We start from the raw sequence: 25,347 nt of genomic DNA, 5'->3' as shown, positions 1-25,347 counted from the left end.
TAACAACGTACTTTTTGAATGTCGTGATCAACTTCTCATGTTTGAAAGCTTACTCTACTTTTTAGGCAGAGGAATTCTGGTCTCTCAAGGTAAGCAGTATAGTAAACGATTTAGGGAAGTGTTGGTTGCGTTTACCCCCCTTCGATCCTCTATATGATTTGGAGAAATTACAGGGGAATTGCTATGCACATATTGTGGCATGTAGAGTCCAAGAGTGAAATTGTAGGGTGATTGATTTGGTTTTCATTTTGCCAGTCATCGCCCTGGCAGGAGACGCTTGGCACACTCTGACCGAAGTAACTGAGGAGCATTTACTAAAGGGCTGGTTTGGTGGCACTGGAGAGGGATGAGGAGGAACCAGTGAGGAGGGCACATGCCCACCCCTCCCCCACCCCCGGGGGCGGGGCGATGGCTGGCTCCACTGGGGAGCTTTCCTCCCCTTGGTTCTGAAGGTGGGAAGGAGAGGAACCAGTGCCTGGACCTGGAGGAGAAAGGAGCTGGGGTTTGGACCCTCTATAGGGCCATGGCCTTGGGTGGCAGGATGCAGTGATCTCCCTGGGGTCAGGGGAGTATATCCTGCCCTCATCACCCTTCACTTCTCTTACCGGTGCCCCCTCTTGGTGGAACCAGACCGGAGGTCAGTTGGGGGGAGCCTGTCCATGCTTCCGTCTACTCGGACCACTCTGACCAGGAGCAGTGTGAGTGGCTCTGGGGCAGATGGAATACATCCACCATACTGAGGGACAGAATGTAGGATGGGGAGGACCAGCAGCCACGGCAGTGGTACCCACATGCCCTGAATACCGAGCACTTGCATGTGCTTAGTCCTGGCCAGTGCCGGAGAGCAGCAGGGCTCTTGGTGATCTGGTGGATCACTAGGGAAGGTATTCTAACATCTGAGCATCTCTAAGTTAAAACACCCAAACAGACAAAGAGACAAAAAATAGTTAAATGGAGTCCCAGACCTGTTTCAGCTAGGTTCTGATAGTCTTCATTTCCCAGCATTTGATAAACTGAAGACGGCACAGAATCGGGGGAAATCTCTCTCAGAGAAGAGTCTGCCTTCCTCGAGGGGCCACCTCTGAGTACGGAAAGCAGAGCTGGCCATCCTGAGCCCTCCGCGTCACCGCACACTCTCCTTGCCTGCTCTCCCAGCCTGCATGAAGCGTCTCTCCGGGAGGGTTGGGGGGAAGGGGGTTTCTAGGGGCTCCCACAAGGGTGCAGCACGGTCCGAGTAAGCTTGCCATCCAGGAGTGCCCCGAAGCGGTAAGCTGTCCTCGGGGCTGCTCCACGGGGGAGGAAAGTGCCCCCGTAGCGGATGCACTCTTTTTGTCATTGTTGTTTTGGGGGACCGCTACACAGTTGAAACACCCCAAGCACAACATTTCTTTCTGTTGTCTTAGGAGAACGATGACAGAGGTGCCTGGCTGGCTCAGTCAGAAGAGCGTCCGGGCAGCTCTTGATATCAGGGTTGTGAGTTTGAGCTCCATGGGGAAAGAGGTATAGAGATTACTTAAATAAATAAGTTAAAAAAATAAATAAAAGGTTGAAGACCGTGTCTTCTCTATGCACTTCTAAGTATATATTATGTACTTAACAAGGATAGAACTCACCAGAAATGTAAACTGCATCCTCAGTGCAGTGTGTAGATCCCACAGACCATGTGAACCCAACCCAGAAGTTGAATGTGATCTTGGGGCTCTGTTTGTTCTGCCAACGAACACGCTATTGCATGTGTGTGGATGATTCCAGGGACATGGCGTTGGGAAGCTTAGCTTTCTCTCACCCATTTTGGAATATATCTGCCAAAGCTAAAGCCCTTTCTCTCCTTACTCCCTCCAAAAATTTATCTGAAGTAGCACATGATTTTAAGAATCTTCTTCCTGCCCGGTGAATTCAGAGACCCTGGGTCCCACCTTGGGGAGGGAATGTTAAACATCTGTACAAACATACATAGGTGGTCCCACTTTGTGGGATTCTGTGGGTTTTGGTGCAGGTGTTGGAACTCTGAACCACACGCATAGACTTGAAGACATGGCCAGCAAACTGGATTTTCTCCTGGGAGTGTCCTGGTTTGGTGGAAAGACAGAGGCAGCTCCAGAGACTGGGGTGTGAATCCTGGCTCTGCTTCTTGCTGATTATGATCTGGGGCAATCCCCTGTCTTTTTAGAGCCCATTTTCTTGGCTATAAACGGATGTAATCTCAGATTTCTTCATGGAGTTGTTTAGGGCCATCTGAGTAAGTGATTGTTTTTGAAATTTCCTATACAGATGGAAAGGTGATGTTTTGTCTCCTGATGGTCATGTGCCAACAACACAAATACAAAGTCGTCATAATAGCAGTGGTAACTTTTGACTCTGTTTCTCATCTGATGTGAACGATTAAAGTGTGTGTGTGTATCAGAAAACATTTCTGTTAAAGGATGTAGGTTACCTGTTGCAGTAGATGACCCCAAATCATTTGGTTTCACTTAAGAATGTGTGATTGGGTTGTTGCAGCTGCCTGCCTTCCTGGTGATATTTGTAGTAGATTTGCCTTTTGGTGGGGGAGGCCTGTAGGTTCCTGAGTCAGTGTTGCATTTGGCCCGAGGCAAGTTAGTTAACCTGTCTGAACCTTAACTTCCTTATCTGTACCCCTCCCTCTGTTCTAGAGTTGTTGAGAGGATGAAATATGCATGAAAAATGCTTGAGATAGAGTTTGGCACCTGGTCAGTCGTCAGTTAACGTTAAAAGTTATTTCTCTTGGGGCACCTGGGTTGCTCAGTGGGTTAAAGCCTCTGCCCTTGGCTCAGGTCATGTTCCCAGACTCCTGGGATTGAACCCTGCATCGGGCTCTCTGCTCAGCAGGGAGCCTGCTCCCCCGCCCCCCTCTGCCTGCCTCTCTGCCTACCTGTGATCTGTCAAATAAATAAATAAATAAAGTCTTTTTTAAAAAAGAGTTATTTCTCTTACTCTTACTACTACCGTCACCACCACTACTCTGATGTTTGGGGGTACCCTGATTCCAGGTTGGGCTGGTATTTAAGCCAAGTGACTCAGCAATGTACCGAGTGAATTAAATTTTTGTGTGCGTAAAATTTCCATAGATAATCAAGGGCTGGTTGTTTGGGGGCACCTTAACGGATCACTGTGGCAAGGTCTGAGACTGGTGTCAAGGCACCAGCTTCAGCCGCCCACCCCCCACCTGTGGGAGGTCCCGAATACCGGCTGCAGGTGGCCTTACTGAGATAGATCCCTTTCAGGACTCGTGAAACGGCGGTCAGAGAGTAGTTTCACAACTCTCCCATGAAACGTGCCGTGCAAAGTGTTTGTTAAACTGGAGATTTCCCCCTTATGCAGCGTAATCCGGTAACTCCTAACCCTTGGCCTACTTTCTCGATGGCTGCCCTGTGGCCTCGTGTAGTTGTCAGTGATTAACCTGTGAGCTTCCAGTTCCATGTGTCTCGTGCCTCAGGTGGCAGTGAATTCTCTGGCGAGCTGAGGAGAGTGTGGACGCAGGTGCCCTTATTGCTCTGTGCCAGTCGGGGGCCGGTAGCCCCGATGAATCCCCAGAAGGGGCAGGGCTCCGTCTGGACACTGGCCCCTCCGGGTGACACACATCGAGTATCACCGAAACTGCGCAGCTCTGTGGCTACAGAGGCTGGCGACTCCCACCTTCTGTAGAACCTCACGGGAGCACAGTTTGTCAGGCAGATACGGTGATGACGTGGAGGGACCAATGGGACTTGCCCTGGCGGGACTCTGAAACTGGCCTCAAGGACACTCCGTGTGTGGCCAAGGAGGGGAGAGTTTAGACACCCTCGTGTCCTGGCTGCAGGCAGCTGCGGGTCGGGTGGCCCAGCCTTGGCCACGGTTTTCCTGTGGTTTCACATGGTTCCCAGGGTCTAGGTGAGCTTGTCTTTTTGGGTAGATTCTGTTCCCTTAAATGTTTCCCTTAGTGCTAATCACATGGTTAGTTTGTTCTACCCTCCATCCTGTGTACCTCTCCAGCATCTCCCTGCCCTTTGCCTAGGGTGCCTGGGAGGCCTCAGTTCTTTCAGAAATCTGGATTTACCTCTTTTTACCGGTGGGTTTCTTGACACCTCTCCCCACCCCAAACCAATTTGGCCCAAGCCCTCTATTCCCGCTGGGCTCTGCCCACCCCAGCCCCATCTTGATTAGCACCTACAAGAACAGAAAAGGAATCCATAACACTTACGGCGTCGATTGCTCCTTGTCATTTCTCCCACCTGGGTTGGGGCTGCTTTCAGGTTTGTCCTTGCAGCCAATGTCAGCCCCTCAGCCGTTCTCAAACACCATTTGTTGAAAAGATCGCCTTTGCCACTGGTATACTTGTGCTGAAATTGAAAGGTGCTGGAAAGGCAGTTTCTCCCTCCAAGTGGGCTGAGTCAGTTATAGCAAGATGCTGCGGCCAAAAGCTGGATTCCCGGCCCGGGAACCCCAGCAAAGTGCGCGCGTGTGGAACATGCTGGAGATTGGTGACCTATTGGTCCTGTGGCCAGCAACCATCCCTTTGCAAAGCAAACATATCAAGAAACCAATAACCCAGTGTGCCTGTTTTCCAGGGTCGGGGTGGGGGGGGGGTTATGATTTTTTTTTTTTTTTTTTTTTTAAGATAAAATGTCATCACTGTCAGGTTGAAACCCAGTACACACACACCCCATAACTGTAACTTTTACCTGGCCGGGTACATTTGACAACATTTAGTTATTGGAACTAAGGTGATCAAATTATATGTGCCAGTTAGATAAGATCATATTGGAACATTTAAAAATAGATGAGTGACTACTGACAGCGAACAGATAAAATGGCACTAGCTGGGCCAGGTGTAATCCAGCCGAGGGTGTCTCTGTTTGTCAGACCCACAGGTGCCTTTATTACCCTCCATAAAACATTACTGTGGTAATTCTCCTTTGCAGCATCCAAGTCACTTCAAAGAAAGTAGAGGTGCTGGAAAGAGCGCGAGTGCAGAGCTAGAGCTGGCTGTCCTCTTTCCCTCTCCAGGTCATGCTGTCTGTTGATCAAAGTCCTTTACTGAGTCTTGCACTTTGTTTTTTTGTTAAGGTTTTATTAATTTATTAGAGGGAGAGAGAGCATGAGCGCACATGAGCTGGGGAGGGAGCCGTACAGGGAGAGGGACCGAGTGCAGAACTTGGAGCCCAGTGCGGGGCTCCATTCCACAACCTTGAGATCATGACCTGAGACCTGAGCCAAAATCAAGAGTCGGACACTCAACTGACTGAGCCACCCAGGTGCCCCTGGGTCTTGAACTTTTTAAAAATAACTGAGTTTCTATTTCTGTCAGTGCTATGAATGGTAAGTTTACCTCCCTTCGTATCTATTGGCTTGAAGTGAGTTTGCCTTTTAAACTTAAAAAAAAAAAAGGGGGGGGGGTGCCTGGTTGGCTTAGTTGGTTGGGCAACTGCCTTCGGCTCAGGTCACGGTCCCGGAGTCCCGGGATCGAGTCCCGCATCGGGCTCCCAGCTCCATGGGGAGTCTGCTTCTCCCTCTGACCTTCTCGATTCTCATGCTCTCTCTCACTGTCTCTCTCTCAACTAAATAAATAAAAATCTTTAAAAAAAAAAAAAAAAGAACACATGAAAAGACAGTCTAATATATGTCTTTTATTCTATTATGTGTCCTCTTTGTAATTTGCTTACGCAGTTTTTATTTTAAGATAGCGTCTCCGGTACAAACAACTGTTATTAAAAAATTATAAAAAGGAATATATCCACATCTTGGACCATTTTATCACACCACTGTACATTCTTGTTTCATACCAGATGACAAAACCTACATTTGCATATCTTTGTTTCTGTAATAAAGTTGTTAGCGGTCATGAAGAATTTACTTATCCATCTATTGTGGGGGGACACACGATATCTGGAATTCATCTGAATTCACCTCTTTGAAGTGGTGGAGCCTGGCTATCATTGAAGCTATCCAGCAACCAGCTTCTCATACCTCCTGTGTGTTTTGCAAGTGCTTGAAAGTTTTCTAAACCTCTCTGTGCCCATACTCCTTTTCAGCCTGCCCAGGTAACACTGTGAGCCTGTAGATCTTGGAAAAGAGTTAACCCTTAGCTGCTAACCGTCCCCAGAGGAGATGGGTGAAATGGATTTGGAAGATTGAGTTGGATAAAGCAGTGATTCTGCAGATGCTAATTGTTCGGCCTTCTGATTTAGAGCATGAGGTGGTGGCAGTGTTGTGGGGATGCGCATTCCCCTTTCTTTATTAGAGATCGCCAGTGTAGAGTTCGACAGTATCCATAAATATATTTCAGGTGTTTGCTGATCATTTTATTATTGATTGATTTGAGTGCATTAGCTCCCGCCTGCCTTTGGCAGTTGGGAAACGGCAGTCTGGAGAATAGGAGAGATAACTCATTTCAACCCAGACACGTGGGGGCTCTGCCTGCCTTCATGCATGGACCCTCACCAGGTTTGCCCCCAGCCCCGCCCCAGGAAAGCCGGCCTGATGGCTGGGTGGAGGTTATTGAATAGTAATTCCCAGGTCGCGAGCCGAAGAGGGATTCTTGCAAAGTGGACCCCTGGGAAACTGACGAACAGGGTTCCTTTCTCAGTGTTTACCCCCTTGACCACACCTGGTTTTTCCTGGAGATTAATTTGGTTTTAAGGCAAATGTTGGGTTGATTTTGGTTTTATTTTGGTGTGAATGCAAGGACAGGATTGAGCTTCCTGCAGTGACTAACACACACAGAGCCTGCCCAGCGCTGCCACTGCAGACGAAGCATTGAACCTGTGCCCTGTGTCCTTGCCCACCTGTCCCTGCTGCATTCCCTGGCCCCCAGATCTGCAGATGTTCATGAAAGAACCCGGGGCGGGGGGCAGGTTACGAGATAGCTGAGGTGTGCCCCTGACAGAGGTGTGGGGCGCCAAAAACGCCACATGGCTCACCTCTCTGAATATTGTGCAGGTAATGTCTTGATCATGCTTTCCATCTTTTGGAACATGTCTATAAAATTACAGCAAGACGGTTGCAGAATTGGGGGTGACTTCCGTATCTGATATTCAGAGGGCGCCTTGTCCAGTGGCTGTGATCAGTGGGGGCTCCGTTTCCAGCTCCTGATCTCAACGGGCTGGCCTGGTCCTCCCTGCCTGCAGGGGACCCCCCCCCCCACTCTGAGGCACACAGGCTGGGGTCTTGAGTGAAACTTCTGTCTGGACCAGGAGTATAATTTCTTTCTTTCTTTTTTTTTTTTTTTTTTTTTTTCATTTCCCCTCCTTTTGGGGGAGAAAAAAAAGAAAGCGGAACAGGGAGAGCACAGAGGGACATTAAAAACAGCGCCGCGCTGCAAAGTTGTTAGGGAAATTCAAGGGTCTGACGTGACTTCTTTTTTTAAAATCTTTCTTCTGGAGTAATTGTCTGTTTTGTTGTGGGAAATGAACAATGATCTGTCTAGATAAAAATTCGTTGTGATCAGTTTTGTTCTCTCTCCTCCTCTCTCTCTTTCATGTACTTGGCTAGTTCCTCAGATCATTTTCTTAATATTTAAAATTCAAAAATCCCCCTTGATGTCTTTACATTATAAATGACAGACCTTTAGAACAAAAAGGGCCTTTAGGAATCACTCACTTGCCAAGCATTTTGGAGGGGTACGAGGTCATGGTCATTTGTTAGCATAACTTTTCTCTGTTCCCTCTCTCTCTTTTTTCTTTTTTCTAGCATGTCCCAGCTTCTCCTGTGACGTCCTTTGACAGAGAGGAGCATTGAATTGATTAACTGCCTTTTACGTGCTCAGTACTGTGTTAGGGCCATTCTGTGTGTGCATGACCACATGTAAGCCCGTCATGACTCAGAAAAGATAGTATGACGTCTAATACAGAGGTGAAGAAGCTGCCAGGCTGGGAGAAGTGCTTTATTTCTAGTAACAGCAGGATAGCAGTCTACACTGCTACCCAGAACCACGTCACCGCAGGGTAGCAGTGTAGACCAGAACCACATGGCTCGATCCCTTTGTTGCTTGGGGGCCATGTGTGGGATGCATTCTGGCGCTCCCCAAGAAAGCCCTGGCATTGCTTCTGGCCCCTCTCATGGGCACCTGGGCATAGTTGCCTTTCATCGTCTTGACAGCCCCGGGAAGCCCGAACGCAAGGGAGTGAGACCATGTTGGGGGGATGGGTGGGAAGGGGAGAGGTGGCAGTGAGACCTGTCTTTAAGAGCTTGCCCGTTCCAGCGGGGAGCTGCCCTGCACAGGGGGTGTGGGCATTGAGTGGGTCCGAAGGATGGGTTGGCTGAGGACCGTGTGTGTGTGTGTGTGTGTGTGTGTGTGTGTGAGAGAGAGAGAGAGAGAGAGAGAACAGTGTTCACACCTTCCTCCCCTGTAGGGTTCATCTCTGTCCTCCCCTGCAGTTCCATAGCCCTTTGGTCAGCTTACAGAGTCTTTCGGAGTCATTTATTGTTTGCCTTCCTCTGGAGGTCCTGTGCCCGAAAAGGTGGACCCCGTCTCACTGTCGTGGTGTGTCATGGCAACAAGTGTTAAGTGACTTTCATAATGAGACCCAAGGGGCATTCTTGGTTCAGCCCAGGGAAGTTCGAATGGGTTTGTGAACTGTCGAAGTCCCAGTTCAGCCCGGTCTGGGGGCGCCAAGGATGGAACCTGCCACTGTTGGGGTATCAGCACCTGCCAGCCCCTCCCCCAGCCCTAGCCCTCCCTGCCACCTTCCCTCTCTTCTTCCTTTAGGTCAGCTTGGCCCTGGGGAGCCTGAGTGGGAGCCAGCGCCACAGTAGGGGAGGAGCTGGCGGGGTGGGGGGTGGGAAGTGTTCTTGCACCCTGGGACCAGCCGCTGGGAGGCTGTAGCAGGAGCTCTTTCCGGAAGATTGTAAGCCCGCCCTCCAGATCCTGGGAAGACCTTCTGTGTATTGGGTCAGAGTCGCAGGTTGATGAAAAGGCATCCTACCCCATCTTCTGATGCACAGTGAGTGGGACACTGGGAAGGAGAGGGAGCGATGAAGGCCCGGGTACACTGATGAATCTAGAGCAGCACATTCTCAAAGTGTATGGTTTGATTTAGTCTGTGGGAGGATTTCGTCTAACCACCTCATTGATAGAGGAGAAAATTGAGACCCAGAGACCCACCTAGTGAGGTGCAGCTCAGAGGTGTGTGTTTTTGTTTTTGTTTTTTTAAAGATTTTTATTGATTTATTTGACAGAGAGTTCACAAGTGGGCAGAGAGGCAGGCAGAGAGAGAGGGGAAGCAGGCCTCCCGCTGAGCAGAGAGCTTGATGCGGGACCGATCCCAGGACCCGGAGATCATGACCTGAGCTGAAGGCAGAGACTTAACACACTGAGCCACCCAGGCGTCCTGAGGTGTGTGTTCTTAATACTGATGGGCTTCCTCATCCCATCTGTACCTCCTCCTCTTCGTGCTCGACTCCTCCCTATTTTGTGCCTGGAAGCACTTGACTTAGGTCATCATCATACCACCCCCCCGGGTCTAGTCCCACACGACCAGCCCAGCTCTCTTAGCTCCTGGAGACCCTGTGCCTGGTGTTGGGTTCCCAGAACTGCAGGAGCTTTGAGTCCAAACCCCGGGTTCAGGTATAGAGCTGTGGAGCAGGGGAGTGGTGAACGACGGGCTCTGTTTTTGTAAATCAGATACTCTGGAAGCACAGCATATCTGCCCTTCATGCCTGTGGCTGCTTTTCAGCAGAGACCGGATGGTCTCCAATGACTAAAATATTTACTCGGACCCTTTAAGAGGTCCCCCCCCCCCCATCAAACAATCAGTTGATGGTGAACCTCAACGCCAGCCCACCTCATATCCACCTTTCTGCATTCCCGAGCTTCTGCTAGACAAGGTGGGGGTCAGCGAACCTACCGTGGAGGGAAGAGGGGGCGTATGTCCAGCAAGGTCATTCAAGTCCCTTGATCAGCAGTTCTTAATTCAGAGACATCTCGAGGGTTATACGCTCAGATGAGCACTGAACCACCCCCCCCCCCCCCCCCCCGTCCCGTCTTTGACCGAGTCAGTTGCTCAAACCAAGCCATCCTTCATCTTTCTTCTTTATCTGTTACTTCCAGTCCATTGCCAGGTCCATTTGGTTCAAAATACATCTGGAAACTTCCTCCTCCCTGCTGCTACCGGTCCCCTCACGCCTGGACTGTGGCATCAGTCACAACAACCTCTGCGGTTCCTCTTGCCTCTTCCAACCCATTTATTCCTATGGCGGCAGGTCCCTGCCTTCTGACTTGTTGCTCATTATTTCCTTCACGGCAGGCACTCCAGTCTGTACGATCTTGCTTATTTATTTCTTCTCTTACTTCCTTGCTGTCTTCTTCCCCCTCTAGAATCCAAGCTTCAAGAGAGCAGTGTCTTTTTGTGTTGTTCTGTATTCACTAGCGTCGCCCCCATGGTGCCTGGCATGTCTCGGGGACCATATGGAGGAGGGAAGGAACAAGGGTAGGTGGTGTTGGAAGCGCCCTCCCGAGATGGCAGATCAGAACCATCGAGAAGAATCATTTCCAATGATGCACCGAGAACACATACTCAGATCCCCACTCCGTTTTGACCTGGGTCCTGCCTCATCCGCCTTCCCCATGGGGTTCTTCCCCTGCCAGGGGTATCCTGGTGACTCTTCTGTCACTGCTGGAAGTGGGCTTTACCCGTCAGAAGGGGTGAGAATGGGAGGAAGAAAAGAAAACCATTGTCCTAGAGCAGCATGTACTACACGTCTTGGACCCAGAATCCACAGACAAAGTGTATGTTTCCTCATGATCCAGCATGAGCCTGTGTACATGTGTCCACACGTGCACGTTTCACGGAATGCCACTCTACCCTGGATGTTGTGTGTCCTAGTCTGTGGGATTCTGTTCTGTGCCTTGAAAACCAAGCCGGTTGTGCCCATGAGACTGACCCCATGACCCATGAACATGAGAGTGCACTGTTTGAAAATCGTCTATAGAATATGGTACTCATCCTCAGAAATTCACAACTTAATATAAAGTCCTCCTGCCCTGCCCCTGAAGACCCCTATGGACGGCTGGCTGACAGACGACATACTCTACATGAGGGGATGGGAGAGAGTCATGGGTCGCTAGAACCATCTCAGGAAAAAATGTTATCGATACAAGTTAAATGTAAGACTTCATTTAGTTTTATCTCCGGGTTTTTTTTTTTTTTTCAACCTTTCCAACTAATCAGTTCTTTCTACAACATAGGCTTCCTCTTGTGTCCTGATGTTTTTTATTGCTAACGAGGAGCTGGCTGCTATTCCCCAGGTGCATTTTAATTAAAACACAAAACTTGGCCTCATCCTTATCTTCTTACTCAACTTATTTCAGCCCTCTCCTTTTCACATTGGTTTTTTTTTTTTTTTTCAAGCTATATGTGTGTGTGTGTGTGTGTGTGTGTGTGTGTGTGTGAAAGATTTCCATTCAGAGACACATTTTCATCTTTATATACATGTGTATGTATAAATGTCATCTTAAAGAATATCTGTACACAAAAATGTATCTCTGAATGAAGATCTTTCTTTCCTTATTATTTTGAATTCCTTAGCATTTAATGATGTGTGGCCCCCCCCACAGTTGTCACAGAAGAAAAAAAAAGCCCTATTCTTCAGATGAGATGCAGAAATTTCTATAAAAGCTCTGACTCTAAACTTATTACACAACTATAATCAAATTACAGCTGCCTTTCCCCGGTTAAGGGCATTAAATGTAATTTTTCCTGTCCTAAGAAACTTGAGCATTCTCTCTGTACTTATTTCCATTAAAAATTTTTTCAAGTCGACCTTTTTACTCTTCTGTGGTGTTCCATGAGACCAAGGAGGACACTTGGAGGTGAGATGCCATGGCCAGGCTCTTCCTGTTCCTTTCAAGCTCTATATATATTGTCATTGGAGGGGGTACGCAGGTGACAGTGTCCCTGGAGGTGTGTCCTGAAGATGCTTTTTGTGGTTTTTTTTTCCTCTCTTTGGAAATTTTAAGTATGAGATTTATTTTTTATTTTTATTTTTTAAGATTTTTTTTTTTAAAGATTTTATTTATTTATTTGACAGACAGAGATCACAAGTAGGCAGAGAGGCAGGCAGAGAGAGAGAGGAGGAAGCAGGCTCCCCGCCGAGCAGAGAGCCCAATGTGGGGCTCGAGTCCTGGGATCATCACCTGAGCAGAAGGCAGAGGATTTAACCTACTGAGCCACCGAGGCGCCCCTATTTTTTAAGATTTTATTTGTAAGAAAGTGCAAGCAGGGTGACGCAGAGGGAGAGGGAAATATAGACTCCCCACTGAGCAGGGAGCCTAATGCAGGACTTGATCCCAGGACCCCAGGATCATGACCTGAGCTGAAGGCGGACACTTAACTGATGGAGCCACCCAGGTGGCCCTAAGTGTGAGATTTTGAAGTTCATGTCTGGTCTGCAAAAACCTATCAGCAGTGCCAGGTTCTCTCCCGGTAAAATGCAAAACTGATCAAGGTGGGAAGCGTTATGACCCAAAGCCTAGGCACATGTCTGCAGCAAATGACCGTTGTACACATGTGCAGATCAGTTTGAAATTAAACCTCAGCTTGGTGATCACCATGTGAAGACCTGGGCAAAAGAAAAGTTGGAGGAGCGAGGGGCAAGGCTGCTGTGAATCAGAACTGGCTTCCTGAGCACGGGAGAAGTTACGGGAGCGAGCACACGGAGTGAGGTGTGTGCAGAGGGCAGAGGGGACACTCACGGAAATAAAGCAGAAAGGCTCTCCACGCTGGATTTGCTAAGCCAGGACCGACAGTACCTGTGGGTTTGCCGGAGACTCCTCCCACGGCCGTGCTCGGAACTTGATGCTGCTTTTATGATGGACAGCTTTGGGAAAGTCAGATTTGATTGATTGCTTTATAAAGATTTTGTTTTATTTATTTATTTTTGAAAGCGAGGCAGGGAGAGGGAGAGAGAATTCCAAGCAGATCCCACCCCACAGCACGTGAGCCCTATGCTGAGCTCTATCCCACATCCCCAAGATCATGACCTGAGCTGAAATCAAGAGTTTCAGACAACTGAAAGGCATTGGATGGCCAGCTTGGCTCCCTTTCTTCTGTCAGAAAGAATATGTTCATGACATCATCCAGCATCACTGAGTACTTGTAGGCATGGTGCCTGTTACAACTGTGTGACTTCATGCTGTTGCTGGGGCCCCACACCCATTCCTGAGGGGGTCTTTATTTTGCCAATGGGGAAGCCAAGACTTTGTGAGGACCATGATTTGCCCTAGGCCACATAGGAAACATCTCAATGGCTCCAGAATTCCTGGTCCTTCCTGTAACCCCCACCCCTGCCTCTTGCACATGTATCAGTTACTTGCAACCCTTCCCTCCCCGCCCCTGTGGTTTTTTCCCACTTAGTTCATAAATAGTAATGCAGTATAATAAAAAAAAAAAAAAGATACTTAGGCCGGGATTAAGAGAAACCACATTCCCTGCTTACTGTTATTTGCCTAAGAGGGTCAATTATCCTTCATGTCTTTGTCATATTTTTATTCCCTGTAAGATTAAACGGCCCCACCCTGAAAGCCGCCTTGAAAACAAAGCTCTTAGGTTCCCAGAACTGAGATAATCTCCTTGCAGAAATGTTTGGGTGGCTTGTGGGCCCTGGCGCTCCAGGTAGCTGGTTTAGAGGCCTTGTGTTCAAGTAGATCCGAAAGGCACCACAGGGAACCCTTGGTGGAGTCAGGCCAGGGATAACCCCCACCCCCACCCACCCCCGCCCTGAGTTACCAGCTTTTGTGGTTTGTTTTATATTGTCTGGATTTGGTGATTGCTGGTCTGCCCCATCCTCACTCATACCTCTTCTAGAAAGTGCGCTTTGCATCTATTTCCCAAAGGAAAGAAGAGGTGGGTCCCCGCAGCTCCTTCAGTGGCCCTCCTGCTTTACTGGGAGAGCGTCATCAGTGCCCCTCAACTATTCTGGGCTTGAAAATGTATGCGTGAAAGGAAAGGCCACATAAGGACGTTGGATTTTTTCAAAGTGGACATTTTTCATGTCTTTACACATCCAGCTGGTTAAACTGGAACGCTGGTGTTTTGCTTACGCGGGTCAGCCGACTGGTACCGGTGTTTGGGCTCAGGTCTCTGTGCCTGCCCCACCCCCCCGCCCCAGGGGGTGGGGGTCGGGGGGGGGGGTGGAGGCTGGGGTGCCTCAGACGTCCCAGCCACTGATCTTGGCTTTTGGAGCAATTCTCTCTTCTCAGCGCACCAGAAAGAGTTAATTCTGGTCCCCCACCCCCACCCCAATCTGGTGTGATAGTGAAGAATTTTAATGGGTTCTGTGAATCAGTTTGTAAGTCAACTGCTGGGTGAACTCATGACTGAAATACAAATTTTTAAAATCCTCTTTAAAGATTTTAGGAATAACTATTTTCCCCCCCTTCTAAGGATTTTCTTGGGACATTTTCCCCCCTCTAAGAGTTCAGCAGTACTATTGTTTCTGTCTTACAGTAGTTCTGAAAAGGAGAGAGTCAGTCCCTTGGCTGCCAGCATGGGGTGGGTGTGGGTTTATGTAATTTGACTTCTTTTCTCTCTAAATCAGTAAATATTTACAAACGACCTTATCAAACAGCTTGGGTACATTCAGTCAGTTGAAAGCGTGCACTCAGAATAGTGACTGCCCATCGGCCTGCTGCCAGGTCAGTGGGCCTCACAGAAGGACTGACCTTTTTTTTTTTTTTTTTTTAAATAAAAATGTGGTCCACAGACCAAAAGTGGGCCTCAGAAGCAAGTCTTTCCACAGAACTAGTTTCAGAAAATTTGCTTTTTAAAGTTTGACTTATAAAGATCCAACTCCTTTAGGCTGGGGGCAGAATATGTGAACTTAGACATTCAGAAAATAAATATTGGCTTCCGGCTCCCTGTGCGCCCCCCCCCCCCCCGAGTTCTTTTGTTTCTTGGGGAAGGTAATTACAGAAATCCATTTGAAGCTTAAATGTCATTCTTTTGTGAGTAAGTAGGAAAAAACAAGCAGATTACTTTTCCATTTCTTGCAAAGTGGTACGGAAAAAAGATGGTTTAGAAACACAACTCTCAGATTTTTTACAGGGGCGATGGGAGTTGGGGGTACCCTGCCCTCTTTTTCTTTCCCCATTTGAAATCTGACAAATTTAGAACACGTTTTTCAGAAGGGGGGATACGTACGTCCTTCAGAGTTGACACTGAAAAATAATACAGGGATCTGAGCTGGGGGGCCGCTGGGATGTGAAAATTTACACTATTATTGTACCGCGTCCCCTGGGAAAAGCATGCTCCTTTCGTGTGCCGCACTTAACCCAGGTAGGACCAAAGTGCAGTTTTTGGTGCCGTCCGGTCAGTGTCCAATATTACGTATTTCTGGCTGGCAGACGAGGACGCATAAGTGAGAGGCTTTTCAAAATAAGTAACTGTGGTAATTGCTGTTCATCTGCATACTGCGGAACACTGAATGTTGCTTTGTTAATCATTTTTATGTTTTCCTTTTCTTTGCAGAGCATTGGGAAAGGGTCATTGTGGTGCATAGACCCAGAGTATAGACAAAATCTAATTCAGGCTTTGAAAAAGACACCCTACCACCCATACTCACACGTGTTCAATACACCTCCTGCCTCTCCTCAGGCATATCAAAGGTAAGCAATTCAGACTTTTTTTTTTCTTTTGCTGTACTGAAGTTGCATTATTTTGGCAGAGACGGGCACAGAAACTAATTTAAGAGGCTGTATGATACAAAAAATAACTGCAGGTAAATGAGAAAGAAGTCAGGCACTATCTATCGGTGGCGTACGCAGTGTCGTGTTTCCCGCAAAGCTTACCGCTTCTTGCTGCTGCAGAGGAACGTGCTCAGAAGGCTTCCCAGTGGGCGAAATACTGTCTTCCTGGGTAGAAACATTTACCCAGAAAAGGTGACAGCTTTAACATCTCCGTGTGTCACGGTTTGTTGGGACAGAAGTACAGGGATGAGTCAGGTAAGCGCTTCCCTCGTCCCAGCCTCTGACTGCGGGTGTCTTACAGGTGTTCACCCAAGGACTCACTCGGCTGTTGTCATTCCTGGTCTCCATGTGGACGCTGCTCCACAGCGATCATTTTGTTGTGGTTACTTGGTGTTTGCCTCCTCAAGGAGAACAGCAGAGGACAATGGAAGCTTTCATTCCCCCCCACATGCCCATTTGTGTCGAGACAGTGAGGTCACGGGTGTCATTTTTATAAAGATGTAATTGGAGGAGAGAGTGGGAAGCTTGTCCCTTAAAAAATAAATAAATAAACAAACAAATAAATAAATAAATTGAAAGGAGGTGTTAATGTTAGTGTCGACAAAAAGTAGCCACGGTATTAACACAGATACAAATCTTAAAATTGATTTTATCGCCCATAGCACTAGGGTTGGAAATATATTCCTCCCTCCTGGAAAACAATATATATATATATTTTTAATGTAAGAACGTGTTTCTATCATAAGCACCCAGTTGAGAGACCTTATCCTTGGGCTACGCGTTTCTGTGAGTGAGGGATGGCATGGGTTCGTAGGTTTCAGTAGTTTTATGGTCCACTTCTTTGCACATTCTTTCCCTTGTCTGGCATTTGCTGTGCAGAGGGGAGCACAAAGTGATCTTCTGCAAGCACATTAATGAAGTTCTTGTGCGTCTTGGTTGAGAAGCATTCCGTCACAGGCCCTAGACAATCAGTCTTCTGCAGGAGACGCGCAAGAACAGCTGGGCTCTCGGAGAAGACTGCTGTATGTCTGCCTTTGCTAGGCGATTAGCGTGATGGTAGCCATAGCAACTGGAGCATCTCCATAGCAACGCGTAGCCGAGACAGGTGCAGTTGCATCACAAGGCTGTTTGTTGCCTGGCAAAAGGACAGGCCATTAGTACTTAGATATACGCTGTTGCCTTAGAAACAAATAACCCTACATAGCAACTACAGTTGGTTTGAAAGATTTGGGGGAGGGAAAAAAAAGGTTGTAGCAGCTTTTGTCTGTGTTCATAAAAATCAGCGCAAGCATACTCTATTGGAAATGACAACTTGAGGTCATATAGCTGTAGGAGATGAAGTGGGATTTTCCAGAGCAAGCCAGCCAACATCGTAGAAATGTCCGGAAGGACAGAGCCATATGCTTGGTTTTCTTCTTGTGGCTGTAGCTCCTCCTGATATGGAAGGGAACTGGGGTGGGAGAATTGCCGGTCTCCAACATTGGTGGGGAAGGCGACACTCATTATTGGGATTTTCCCCAGATTCTCCGGTTTCTTAGTCATTCTCCATTCCCCCATCCTCCAGACCCCACAGAAAGCCCCCACTCTCCTCCCCAGTTTGTATCTTAGAAGTATTTCTTAGCCTTTTGTTCCTAGGAAGTTAAGAACATAAGTGTTATTCACTGGGTCCTATCATTGGTTCATTTAGACAGTACTTTGTTGCCAAATGCGACCCCATGGGAAACACAGTAATTATTTAATAATTTGAAGGATTACGGCAGAGCTCTGGGGGTTGCATACTCAGGCAGAGGCTTTCCGAGCTGGCCTAAGCTTAATGACTTCATTTGATTTTTTAACATTGGCATAAAAATGCAAACCAGAGCTTGTGTGATGAAAATAATTTCCAATGGACGACTTCAGATCCTGCTCTGTCACCTCCAGTTCCTCTTCTCCCAGGTGACAGAAGAAAAAAAAAGTTTCTGCATCTACCCCTGGGGGCACTCAGATTTCACCTCCGTAAAGGTCACTGGATGTGGTGTGAGACGACGGATCAGATTCTAGCTAGCCTGCTGCTTCCGTGTCTTCAGTCTGGGGACAAGTCATTTCTATGTCCTGGGGACGGCTGTCCCTTCGTCTCGGAGCTCAGGTTTTGCTCCAGGGTCATCTGGTGTGTGTGTTTAGGGTCCTAGTGAGTGGATGACCATACAGTATTTGGATAGCTTACAGTGACGTCGTATCTGGTTCAGGTCCAAGACCCGGGGCCACTTGTTGATGGGACTTGGGGAGGATGGATGTGGGACAAAGCACGTCATTAAACAAGGACCAGAAATGCCGACTTGACAGTATCTAGCAGGTCCTCTTTGAGGTGGGGAATCACTCGTCATCGGAGTGGGACACCTGGGAAGTGCTTGGCGTTGGCGGGGCTGGTGCTTACTTAGCGTGATGTGGATTGTTCCGGGTGGGTGGTTATTGCTCGTGCTTGCAGGTGTGCCTGGCGAGTAGCTCCACATCGAGCTGCGGGTGCCTGAGCACTGCAGGGACAATGAGGTATCCAACAACACTGCCCCAGACGTTGTTCAGGGCCAGATACAGTGCTGAACATTGTAGCTCGTGGACTCAGGCCTCCTGTTCCAGTGTACCCTTCTGGATGTGTATTAGGCTGTTCCTCTGTACCTGCCTCTTTTGACACCCCAACTGTGAATTGTTTTTGATGGAAATGCAGAGCTCAGTGACATTAGCTATAACAGAGTAAGAACCGAGTGACTTTTTTTTTAATATATAATTTAAAAAGTTACTTTTTAAGGTTTTTTTTTTGTTTTTTTTTTTTTAGAGAGAGAGAGAGAGAGAAAGAGAGCAGGAGGAGGAGCAGAGGGAGAGGGAGAAGCAGACTCCCCGCTAAGCAGGGAGCCTGGTGTGGGGGCTCGATCCCAAGACCCCGGGATCATGACCTGAGCTGAAGGCAGATGCTTTGCTGACTGAGCCACCCCAGCACCCCAGAACTGAATGGCTTAGGAGAAGTTTATTTTCTCACACTTTTGGATGTCTGGAAGTCAGCAGGATTGCCTCCTTCTGAGGCTGAGGGAAAATCAGTGCCAGGCCTAGTGTCCGATGGTCGCTGGCATTCTTTGGCATTCCTTGGGTTGTAGAACCTCGGTCCCTGCCGTCATCTTCCCCTGATGCTTTCCTGGTGCCAGATTTCCCCTTTGTATAAGGACACTGGTCTTAGCGGCAGAGGGGCCTGCCTTCCTCCAGTGGGATCTCATTTTAACGAATTACACTGCCAGTGACTTCACATTCCGAGATACTGGTGGCCAGGAGTTTTGGTGGGAGGGGACAGAAAGAATTGCACCCATGATGGACGGCCCGTTTCTTAGTAAGGCATTTTGGTGGAAAAATAGGGAGAAGTGGAAGGTAAGGAGATACTCAGAAAACAAAACACTCGGGTATGACAAAGAGACACAAGAGCTGACCTGAAATTGTTCCCAGTGGCCAAAACTGGAACAGTTTGAGGAGCAAAATAAATAACAGTGTTGAGTTATAACCCAAAACGTAAAGTATGATTCTGTGAGTCCACACCGGTGTAAATAAATGATAGAATTAGTAAATGGGCGTAGAGACTAATCTCCCATTGGAAAGAATTCCGGACAATTTTGGGAGATAATCATTTCCTCCAGGATTTGGAGCTTAACTCCCCACCCCGCGTGGCTGCATTGAATGACTTGATTCCACCGAGTGAGCATGGAAGGGAGCAGAAGAGGAGGTTCATAGTGGGAAAACCTGGCACCCCTCACCTTGGCCAGGTGCTCAAAGCTAACTTCTGTGATTAGAGGTTGCCAGCAGGCACCTTTGATAGGATGTCATGAACCTGACAGTTCACCTCTGTGGTTTCCCCCCGACTGGCCCCCAAGTTCATAACCCGTGCCGGATCACAGGAAAAACATCAGGCGATAGTTCTGTCTCCCAGGCAGGGGTGGGGTGGGCACTCTCCAAAATCCCTGACTGGTGCTCTTCAAAGCTGTCAGGTCATCGGGGGCAAGGAGAGTCTGGAAAACTGCCATAGACCTGAGGAGGCTAGGGAGACGCCGGGGACTGAATGGTAGCACAATATCCTGGATGCGTTCCTGGAACCCAAAGGACACAAGGGAAAAACTAGTGGAATCTGAATAAACCGCGCACGTTGGTTGATGGTCACGTACAAGAGTTGGTTCCTTAGTTGTGATGAATGTCCCCAGATCACGTAAGCTCTTAACATCGGGGAAACTGAGTGAGGGGTGTCCGGGAACTCTGTGCTGTCTTTGTAATTTCGCTGTTGAAGAAAAAGCAGCCCCCAGCACACAGGCTAGTTGAGTTGATCAGTTTTAAATATCCAGGTCATTTTTGGTCTAATGAAAAGTCAGCTCACCGCAGTGCTGAGCGCTTGCCTGACCTACTTTAGGTCTCTGTCTTCATGATGCTACATCTGGAAGGCTGCTCATTGGGAGCTCTAGCTTTTACCTCCGTTTTCTATAGGGTCAGAGGAGCCACGCAAGTGGACATGCCTCTTAATCAGATATTACAGTTCTCGGAACTTTACTGTTATGAAATGGCACCCAACTTTGCTTTGTAAGGTCCCCAGGACCAAGCCCAGGGAACTCCGCTGATCACGCAAAATTGACCTCCTTGAAGACTCCTCCACGTCATTCAGTGTGGCCTTCAGACTCCGGGCCTGGGAGGAGGAGGGAGGGATGGTAGTTTTGGGTTTCTTCCCCAAAGGCTTTCGGAAAAGTCCTATTGTCTATTTTAATGGCTAGCTTGCGTACACCCCTCCTTCCTGCACATGGAATTTCTTGTTAAAGGATATGCATATTTCATGCATATTTTAATGCTTTTGCTATAGATATTGCCAGATTGTCTTCCAATTTTACACTCTGTTCCAATCTATACTCCCACCAACTTTTTAGGAAATTCTCATTTTCGAACCTTCTTCCATGACTAGTGGCTAAATAAAACATTTTCCCAGTGGGAGACCCCAGCTTTTATGATTTTGATATTTTATAGTGGGGACATTTAAACTTTGCAATTAGATTAGTGCCCTTGTAAACAGCGGCTGCCCACTGTGTTTGTGACAAGAGATTCTTTTATAAAAGTATGTATGAGGCTGGGTCTTACGTAATACCTTCTCTTACATAGGAACCAATCCAAAATCAGTTTATAGAAGAAACATTTTAATTGTCTCTCACCGTAGGTGGGTACAGGTTTTATAATTAATAAGTATGGTTTATAGAGAGTTTCCTGGATGATCAGTTTTCAGAGAAAAGAGTTTTTTTTTAAAGATTAATTTATTTATTTTAGAGAATGAGGGTACACTGTGGGGAGGGGCCCTAAAAGGAGAGAGTCCCAAGCAGCCGCTATGCTGAGTATGGAGCCTGACGCAGGGCTTAGTCTCACGACCGTGAAATCACGACCTGAGTTGAAACCAAGAGTTGGAGGCTTAGCTGACTGCGCCACCCCGGCTTCCCGAGAAGGGAAATTTAATAAAGTGAAATGCCTTTAGGAGACAGAGCCAGTGTAGTTTCTTGATTCCGTGGTGTGTGCAAGGATATCTCAGCATCTTGTATGCCTCTGGTCTGTGTGATAGTCTGGCCCATGGTGGGGAGCTAATGAGTCCTGAGCGAGGGGACTTTTGTTCCATACCCTACCTTCCATTTGTCTTTTAAATATCTCCACTCTAGGCCGCCTAGGTAGCTCAGTGGGTTAAGCCTCTGCCTTTGACTCAGGTCATGATCGAGCCTGGTCCTGGCATCGAGCCCCACATCGGGCTTTCTGCTCAGTGGGGAGCCTGCTTCCTCCTCTCTCTCTCTCTCTCTCTCTCTCTCTCTCTGCCTGCCTCTCTGCCTACTTGTGATCTCTTTCTCTCTGTTAAATAAATAAAGAAAACATCTTTTTAAAAAAGTCTCCATTCTAAGAATAATCACAGTGTATTTTGTATTTTGTATATTGTGACCAAACATGTATAAAGTTAGAAAAATCCACAAGATTTTGATGTTGTAAGTTTAATGAATTATTTTTTGGATGACTTTATCTAAAGTTTGCAGATTCAAAACATTATAGTGTCTATTGCTCTCACCCTTTTTTTCTTTAAAAAAAAAAAAAAATGTCCTGGGCAGAGTCAGGGGGCGGAAGGCAGATTGGGGGGGTACTGGTTGACTTAGTCCGTTAAACATCTGACTCTTGATTTCAGCTCTGGTCTTGATTTCAGGTTTGTGAGTTCAAGCCCCATGCTGGGCTCTACTCTGGGCCCAAATAAAAATAAAATCCTGGACATTTCAGACTTGTCATTTAGCTCTTTATGTTTCTTTTTGCCTCTTCACAGCCATTTAATGAACCACGAAAAATACATTAATGGCCTCTCCAAAGATTTTGGCCTTTTGATATTGAGGGCCTTAATGAAAATGGCTGATTTTCATGCTGACTCAGCAGTCCTGCCCTCTTCATGTGCTTTAAGCTTGTTCTTTATGATTTTTTTTTTAAGTGCCTACGTGGCAGAGAAATTGGACAGAGTGGTCAGTATATATTCAGATTAATGAAATTATCAGTGATTCCTCACCAGGTGGGAACGCTTTGGCTATGGGAGTGAACTGGTCATGGCGGATGGGGGATTGTGTTGGGAGGAGGTGGGAAGGGGAGGTGTTTGGGGAGCTCATCCTTTTAGACAATTAGAAGATTAGAAAATCCTTAGAATCTTAAGCTTGTTAACATAACTGTGTTAATTCCCCCACCAAAATGCTGAATTTGCACACAGCAAGGAAGAGCTTATTCATTGCTTGGATAGCATCCAGTAATTTTTTGACTTATAAGACATCTTTCTTTCCAGTCGTTCAGAGTGGCGTGCATTTAATCGTTGGCAGAAGAACTGTAAAACCACAATAAGATCAGTTTTAACTTGCACTAAAGGAGTTTAATTGTTAGACTGTCATGTCATTGCAAGTTTTAATTCGGCCAAGCATGAAAAATGAATGTGAGGATTTAGACGAGTTGCATCATAATTGCATTTCTAATATTTACTTGTAAGCAGTATAGTTGACGGAAACCGTAAATAGTTTTTTAAATTCTCATATTTGGTACGTTTATCTGTGTATGTTTAAAAGGGTGAGTGGGGTGTGATGTATTTTGAGAGAATATGCCTAAATTTCAACTTTCTGCTTAGAGTAATCTCTTAAAAAATACTCAGTTACAAAAAATCGATGTGAAGGTTTGTTGTGCTTCATATGTAGAAGGATATGCTGAATTAATGTGGTAGCATAGCTATTGGATTGAATGACAAGGTTTTCTAATGGTGGTACTTCCAAATACAAAGTTTATTTTGTTAAAAAGTTGGCAAGACAGGGATGAGAAAAGGCTTAAGATTGTAGGGTTTCACTCTTGCATGTTAAGAAAAAAGTGCTTATTTACAGTGTGAACTTTAAAAATCCATTAGTTGGTTGTAACTTTATTTGCATATCAAATCATGCTATCTTTTGACTTCCATTATATTTTCTGAGTTGGTCACGGTATTTTTATTTTATTTTATTTTATTTATTTTTTAAAGATTTTATTTATTTACTTGACAGAGATCACAAGTAGGCAGAGATAGAGGAGGAAGCAGGCTCCCCGCTGAGCAGAGCCCGATGTGGGGCTCCATCCCAGGACCCTGGGATCATGACCTGAGCCGAAGGCAGAGGCTTTAACCTACTGAGCCACCCAGGCGCCCCATACAGGGTATTTTAAATCTCAGCTTTTTGCCTTCATTATGCTGTTCTTTGTACACTTCTGGTTCAGTCTTACATTATTTTATTTTGATGGAAAACAGCCCCTGGTATCTTTGAGCACTTAGGGACTAGGCATATTGAGTATTGTGCCCAGTCACCCATCTTCACTCTGTTTTCAAAGCACTTTAAAAGTTGAATGTTGAGTCATCAGGGCTGATGACCTCCATTTTACTCAGGTGCTGAGTAAAGCTCATGGCCGGGAGAGCCACACAGACTCACTGGTCCTCAGATCTCTTGGGTGCCTTCAGTCCCTGGTTTGCATTCCAGTAGCAGAAGTGTTAGGAGCTCTTAAGATCCTGCTGATACATTTCTGTCCACCTGACCCCTGAGATGATGGAAAACGAAGAGGGGGGCGCCTGTGTGGCTCAGTGGTTAAGCCGCTGCCTTCGGCTCAGGTCATGATCTCAGGGTCCTGGGATCGGGTCCCGCATCGAGCTCTCTGCTCAGCAGGGAGCTTGCTTCCCTCTCTCTCTCTCTCTGGCTGCCTCTCTGTCTACTTGTGATTTCTCTCTGTCAAATAAATAAATCTTTAAAAAAAAAAAAAAGAAAACGAAGAGGTTCTCTGTCCCTCATTCCCCTTTAGAAGGTCAGGGTGTCGTTGGACCCACCAGGAGTCTGGGGTCTTTGCTCGATTCTCTTCCTGTTCATTTGCTGTTCCGAAGAGCCAGCAGAGGACGGGCGGACTGGAGGGTGGAGCGGATTCCTGATCAGAGCATCTTCGCCGTCGCCAGGCCGTTCCCGTAAAGTGGGGCTGACCTGCTTTGTGCATGTTTGTCAAACTCCTCACCTTCCCAGAGGGGGAGAAATTGATCTCTGTGTTCGAAATATGAAAGAACTGTCAAAAATGCCTGAAATCAATGATGAACAGTGTGGAACAACAGGCAGCACATTCTTTGTTCTGCAGCCGTGTAAAATTGGCAAATTCTTCATCACAATAGAAAAGGAAAACCCACCAGTGCTCTGTGTATAAACTTCTTCGTCTTCCCATTACAGCTAGAAACTTCTTGATTTTATAGATTAAAAAAGGAGGGGGGTTAAACAGAGAGGTGTAATATAATTAGGCTTAGCAATAGTGGAACCCATCACTCATAAAAGATTTGAGGAAGCAAGAATGGGGGAAGGAGTAGTTTACTGTTGGTATGTCGGCAGTGAGTCGGGTTGGTCACAAGGGTTCTGTAGGTAGTCTTAGGTAGTGTTAATAATAAAAGATGAGTGTTTGAACAAATGATGTGATGGCCAGTAATTCCCACCTGCAGTGTGGATCAGACCTCACTGGAGAGTTTCTGTCCAGTTGGGAGGGCACTTTGAGATGAGGTGGAAAGCAGTGAGGCTGGCTGGGAAGCAGGAGGAGCTGGGGGTGTATCATCTGGAGGCGAGCACCTGCAGAAGGTCAGTGTGCCTGCAGTCTTCAGCTTCCCCTTGCGGGGATTGGATCTGCCGGGTCGAAGTTGTAGAAAGAAAGATTCAGGCTCAAAGAAGCTCTCCCTAATAGAAGAGCCTCTAACTCCATGCTGGGCACAGAGCAGGAGCTGGATGAATGTTTGGGTTGGTGAGCTGATGTTTAGATGGATGGGTGAACGAGCTGCTCGGGGGATACTAGTCTAGACTAGAGGACTGGTTGCCGAGATCCTTTAGAAAGATGGAGTTACTGCTTAGAGAGTTGTAAGGTTCTCCCTTCCAGCTCCTGAGATGTTCCGTCTCTGAGTCTGTCGAGCTGCTCTGGCCGTCCACGGATGGAGCCCCATTCTGTGGCATGGGGTTTGTTATGTTGGAAACAAGACATTAGGGGAAACGTGCCTGGCCTTCTTACTCAGAAAGGAGAGGTCAGATCTTCGCCTGAAATTGTTAAGTCCGGATTTCAAGCCCGTGATGGGACTAATTTAGTTATTCTTTATTCTGTGT

At 47.1% G+C, this 25,347-nt stretch overlaps 1 protein-coding gene across 20 annotated transcripts in view; it reads left to right on the top strand.

Annotated features, from left to right (window-relative positions):
• FOXN3 (forkhead box N3) overlaps positions 1-25,347 on the top strand; it is a 400,355-nt gene that overhangs the window by 211,211 nt on the left and 163,797 nt on the right. For all 20 annotated transcript variants that reach the window (XM_082733885.1, XM_082733900.1, XM_082733890.1 and 17 more), the window contains one exon: positions 15,462-15,598. In XM_082733885.1, the coding sequence (XP_082590011.1) occupies positions 15,462-15,598 (137 nt within the window). The remainder of the gene's footprint in view (positions 1-15,461; positions 15,599-25,347) is intronic.

Source organism: Mustela nivalis (genome assembly GCF_964662115.1).
Source record: "Mustela nivalis genome assembly, chromosome: 6".
Taxonomy (NCBI): domain Eukaryota; kingdom Metazoa; phylum Chordata; class Mammalia; order Carnivora; family Mustelidae; genus Mustela; species Mustela nivalis.
This window is presented reverse-complemented; position numbering and strand designations above follow the sequence as displayed.